Source organism: Cryptomeria japonica, chromosome 5, assembly GCF_030272615.1.
Source record: "Cryptomeria japonica chromosome 5, Sugi_1.0, whole genome shotgun sequence".
NCBI lineage: Eukaryota > Viridiplantae > Streptophyta > Pinopsida > Cupressales > Cupressaceae > Cryptomeria > Cryptomeria japonica.
In genome coordinates, this window is record NC_081409.1 from 916,059,566 (window position 1) to 916,065,849 (window position 6,284).

The following is a 6,284-nucleotide window of genomic DNA, read 5'->3' on the forward strand; positions in this document are numbered from 1 at the left end:
AACAAATTGAATATCAACTGAGCATCCTTTTTGTCAATTTCACAATCCTTAAGCTTTGCTCTTAGCTCATTTGCTTTGGTGACATAATCTTGGATTGTATCAAAACTCTTGGGATCCAAGCTGGTGAGCTCATTGTCAATCTTATAACCTTTGGTTTCATCAACTTGACCATACAATTTCTGAAACATATCCCAAGCATCTTTGATTGTAGTACACTTTTCAATATGAAAGATGAAGTCATCTGACACATACTTGCACAAAGTTCCAAGAGCCATGCAATTCTTAGTGAGCCATTCTAATTGAGAATTAGGATCAGGTGGTGCTGTTATTGTTGAATCTATGAATGCATGAGACCTTTTTCTATTAATTTGCTCCATACTTTAATTTTCCATGATGCATAATTATGTGGAGTTAAAGGTGGAAATTTATGAGGTCTCGTTGCAATAAAAATGAAAGAGCACAAGGAAAGAGAGACACAATCACACAAGAAACCCCCCCAAATTCACTCAATCAAAGACCCCCCCCCCCCAAAAGTTATGATTTGGCATGCATCTGCAATGGACCACTTGCAAAAAATGGCAAAGTGGACTTCTGATTTCAATTTGACAGTTGCTTCAATAAGGCCAAAAGAGACTCAAACTAATAATTCAAGAAATCTAAACTAAGATCCAAGCAATTTACAAGTACCAAATAGGTCAAATAAGATCAATATATGAAAGTACAATTTCCATTTAAAATCTCTGAAATATTATCATAGATTATGAAAGTAGATGAAAAAACATGCACTTTCAAAAAAAAGGCACCTGAAAAGGAGGTCGTATGAACTCAAACGAGGCCTTTCAAGTTGTAGAATTGAGGATTGGACAGGTACAGCTGAGAGAATCTGAAAATCTTGAAAAAACTATGTACCAAAATCAGAAAATAACCACACCACTGCGTAGAGCATGAAAAATGAGCCCAAATCAAAAAATATTGCACCCAAAAAGGAGCAAAATTGAGCAAGTTATGGGCCTCCAAAGTTGACCCAAAAATTCAAACTGCTCAACGGAGAAGGGTCAAAAAATTTCCAAAGAAAATGTTGACTAGGCGCTGACTGGGCACTGGTTGGGTGCTACTGACTGTGCGCTGCTGATTGGGCAAAAGCTGACTGGACAAAAGGTACGGATCCAAAAATAATTTTCAAAAAAAAAATAATTTTCAGAAATTTTTTTTTTTTTTTTGAAAAAATTCAGAAAATTCCGTACTATTCCGCCCGAATTAGGCAGAAAATTTCCTCCACACCCAAAAATCTATTTTTGCCAAAACATGTTGAATTTATACTCAATTTTTATGGAAACGGCCTCTCGGACGCAATGGTGAGGTCAAAAACGCTCTAAGATGCCTCCAAAAAACGCAGTCCCTAAGATCTGAAAATAGAAGCCTTCCATGATGTCTCCAAAAACAATCAATGAAGCCCCAATGGCTCTGATACCATGTTAGATTTTGCCAAGATCAAGGGCACAATGAAAAGCATAAAAAAAGAGACAATAGGATGACAAGAACAAACTATATTCTCATCAATAAGCAAATGATCAATTGGATTCACCAATACAATGAATATAGGCTTGCTTATATAGGTAAGGCCATATGGATGTACGAGCACACAATCATGACATGTGGCTCAATGAGAAACAAGGGTAGGTACGAAATACTAGTGGTAGGTAGGAGAAATAATATAATATTCCACAAGAGGTAGATGATCCACCGAAAATGGAGTGTAACAACAAAATAAGACCACAAAAGGTGGAATTTCTCCTACAAGCTTTATCCCTATGTGCACACTTCCCTAAGTGTCTCAAATCCAAACTATGAAGAGATGTATTATCCTAAGTTAACTTAAGTAAAGTATAATAATATTCATAATGAATGTTTATTTACACCAACAACAACTATGAAACTAATCTCCACATATGAGGAATTGATCTAATGTGTGAAATTGATCATGTAACTTAGAGTAATGATATGATAATCCATTATAGTATGGAACATGTTCGCCCTTAATTTTTATGTTTGCTTGTTGTAAGGATGGGTTGTTTTTGTTATTTCATTTAAGAAATTTATTACAGCATATGTGTGAAGTTCTCCGTATTTAAACCTCTTATGGATTGACTTTACAGCTCTAAACAAAAGATCTAGAAATAACAAGCAGGTTTGCAATTGACCTATGATAGTGTACTCTAATATATTTTGCTATAATACTCTTATAAATGCTTAACCAATCAACCCTTAAAATTCTTATTGATAACATCTATATGATACAAATATGTGAACGATTGTCCTTAAATATGACATCTAGGCCCATAAATGAACATATGCTAAATTGATTCACAATGTGTAATGAAGTGTTCATCGATTGATAAACTTAAATTATAAAATTTAAAATTTAAAAATTTGAAAAATTCACATCAATAGTTTAAAAGTCATGAATCAACATATGCTAAATTGATTCACAATGTGTAATGAAATGTTCGTTGATTGATAAACTTAAATTTTGAAATTTTAAATTAAAAAAATTGAAAAATTCACATGAATGGTTTAAATGTCATGCAAGTCAATTCTACGTCTTTGAATTTGATTGACAATGATGAAAAATACATTTAAAAGTTTAAAATATGAATTTAAAATCAACGATGAAAGAAACAAAGCCGGCTACAAGATATCATAAACTAATCTCACATGCAATTATTATATTATAATTTAATTATTCCGTAGAAGACACTGCAATCATGACCATTACAATACATTACCTCCATTCCGAATATGGACAAAATGAAGATAAGAATTCTTGAGGCGAATGGATGAAGACGCTCAAGAGCACCCGTAATCGATAATTTCTCACTATATGCATAAATCACGGCGTAACTCTTCAAACAAAACTGATTTGACTGCGATTAAATCAGGGAAAAGACCTGCAAAATGTTGCGGACATGAGATATATGATACCACAGAGAAGTATTCGCTTCCGAGAGAATGGATGTTTCTGGTTTTCTAGAAACCGGTTAGATTGTTGTTAAAACTATTTTGTTTGATCTCCTGCATTATTGTCAGTGCATAATGGGTATCAATCACACAAGAGCTGTTCCCATTTCCTTATCATATACAGTGATATATTTTCTGGCATTATATGTTTCAGGTCATGCAGCAGATAAGCTTTACATTGATTTCAACAAATTCAATGAGTCCTCTGCAAATCTACTTGATTTTCTGGGGGACGCCATTGTTTCTGGAAACGAAATCGGACTCACCAACATAAGCAGACTGAACGGTTACAACGTAACGTCGAGCCTAGGAAGAGTTGTTTACAAACAGACAATTTCCCTATGGAATGCAAATTTCACAACACATTTTCAATTCCTCATGAAACAAGGCGCTCATCCGCACGGCGAGGGATTGGCTTTTTTCTTTGCATCTCCAGAGTGGGGTGAACACATTCCCTACAAATCAGATGGAGGAGGCCTAGGGCTTTTTAGTCACAACGAAAAAGATGGCCATGACATCAATGAGGGCAAAACCTCTAATCAGGTTGTGGCTGTTGAATTCGACACGTATATGAATGCTTGGGATACACTTAGAGATAACCATGTGGGAATTGACGTCCACACTATTGTTTCTGCTCAAAGTGTGGCAGTAAAGCAATCTATGAATGATGGAGAAATCTGGGATGCCTGGATTGACTATGATGGCGAACAAAATAAGCTGCTAATTTTTCTCTCAAATAGCTCAAATGGCGTAAAACCAGAGGGCAACAATCCTCTTTTGTCATATGATATAGATTTGAGGGCATTTTTGCCTCGAGATGTTATGATTGGCTTCTCAGCTGTCTCTTACAGCTCAACGGAGACTCATCAGTTGATTTCATGGAGCTTCAGTAGCGTATGTTTCTCTGGTAAGAAAAGGAATTGGTTGAAATGGGTGCTTGTAATTGTTTCTGTCTCTTTCGTTGCAGCCATCCTGTTGTGCGCTCTTCTTTGTTGGGTTTACATTAGAAGGAACCGAGCTTCAAAGCAGATGGATGAGCAGATAAATAGGCAGTGTGACGATGTTCAAGGTTACCGCAGATTTACATACAGACAGTTGAAAACAGCCACAATGAAGTTCAGCGAAAAACGGAAACTTGGGCGTGGGGGTTTTGGCGATGTGTACAAAGGGGTGCTGTTGAAAACAAGTGAAATTGTGGCAGTGAAACGCATGTCTGAGGGCTCCAACCAGGGGAAGAAGGAATATATTGCAGAAATAAATACGATTACTCGTCTGAGACATAGGAATCTGGTGCAGCTGTTGGGATGGTGCCATGAGAAAGGAGAACTCCTCTTGGTTTACGAATACATGCCCAATGGGAGTCTGGATAATTTTCTTTTTGGGAAAAGAAGAGGAGAGCTGGGTTGGGCGCGCAGGCATAGGATTGCTTGTGACATTGCTTCTGCTCTGTTTTATCTCCATGAGCTATGGGACCAACGTGTTGTGCACAGAGATGTTAAGTGCAGCAATATTATGCTGGATTCTCACTTCAATGCAAAGCTGGGAGACTTCGGATTGGCTCGCCTGGTGAACGATGATAGGTGGTCACAGACAACCACACTAGCAGGGACGTTGGGATACATTGCTCCAGAATGTGCAATCACAGGAAAAGCCAGTGCAGAATCAGATGTCTTCAGTTTCGGTGCAGTTGCTCTGGAAATTGCTTGCGGAAAGAAGGTGATTAGTTTCATCTCGGAAGATTGCAACATGCGGCTTGTGGAGTGGGTGTGGGATTTGTATGGGAAAGGGAGATTATTGGATGCAGCAGATGCTGGTTTAAATGGAGAGTTTAACAGAGAAGAATTGGAGCAGCTCATGCTAATTGGATTGTGGTGCTCTTACCCTGATCATGCGGTGAGACCTAAAATGAGACAGGTGCTTCAGATCTTAAACTTTGAAGCCCCACTGCCCCATCTTCCTCCTAAAATGCCTGTACCAGTTTATTCCCCTTTTCAACAGGGTTTCTTCTCTGAGATAATGTTTTCAAGATCAGATTGTCCTCCACCTTTCACCACTTCCTCACAGGAGATGGCTGTATTTTCTTCCTCTATTTCTGCAGATCAACCAACCACTTCCACATACCTTCTAGGCCATTGAGCTCAACCATAAGTATGCCCAAATCTACGTTGTAATGTAGTTATTGTAAATATAGCTGAACATCCAGCCAAAATCTAGGGGTTAGACTTAGCAGCACTTGCATTGTACCAGTCATTTTTGAATAAATAGATTTGGGGTTCATTTGTGATGTTGCAATTTAGCAAAGAAATTGATGAAAATTTGTTACCAATCGTTTTAAAATCTGGACAGCAATTTGTTTGCAACTAAATGCTTCTGTTTTCTCAAATTAATTCAATTTTATTCAGGCCCCAAAAAGTTTAAATTGTATGCTCATGAATTGTGATTATAAAAGGACATCATTCCAGGATTATTATTATTATTACAAGTGACTATCACTCACTAAGATATTACGATTATACATTACAATTGAAATAAATGCAGAATATCTCTATCATAATTCTAAAGATGCATTAGTCACAATAATTACATATGTTTCTTACATAAACAACATTGAAGTCCTATCTTTCATGTACTCAATCTGCTACTTAGGTATCCATTGCACTTTGATCTCATGCATTAATTACATCAGGTTTCAAATATTCATTAAAATTCTATTGAACTTGGTCAAATATTTATGAATATTTTTATACATAGTTATTCCTATATTTCAAAAGGTGTAGTCATATTGTTAAATGAATCAATAATTTCAGCAATCAAAGTCTCTGTCAAATATTGATCGTTCCCATTAAAAGGTGGAATATTATTCATTAACAATTTTATTTTAAGTTATAGACGTGGACACAAATTACATCTTACTAGTGTTGAAGAAATTATTAATATTCAAAAGTCTAACTCTCTTGCTTTTCAAACCATAGTGGTTGATTAACATCATTTACTAACCTATGAATGAACATTGGTTTGGTAGAAGTTAATTGTGGATTCAAATTTAGTGGTACTTGCTCTTTATTTCTCCCCTTGGCAAACCTTTGTCACTTGATGGGATTGAAGATCACCTTTAGAGTTGAGTGTTTGGTAGAAGTTAATTCTAGATTCAAATTTAGTGGTTCTTGCTCCTTATTTCTTCCCTTGGCAAACCTTTGTCACTTGATGGGATCGAAGATCACCATTAAAGTTGAGTGTTAGGAGCAATTGTCCAACCATTTAGATGA

The 6,284-nt window shown here is 36.4% G+C and overlaps 1 protein-coding gene across 1 annotated transcript; it reads left to right on the top strand.

Annotated features, from left to right (window-relative positions):
- The first annotated feature begins 2,888 nt into the window (after nucleotides 1–2,888).
- Nucleotides 2,889–5,302, top strand: LOC131066238 (L-type lectin-domain containing receptor kinase IX.1). Its single transcript, XM_058000946.2, has 2 exons — nucleotides 2,889–3,037; nucleotides 3,173–5,302. Exons 1-2 carry the CDS (start codon nucleotides 3,010–3,012, stop codon nucleotides 5,152–5,154), a joined length of 2,010 nt encoding a protein of 669 aa, XP_057856929.1. The 5' UTR covers nucleotides 2,889–3,009; the 3' UTR covers nucleotides 5,155–5,302.
- The last annotated feature ends 982 nt before the right edge of the window (nucleotides 5,303–6,284 follow it).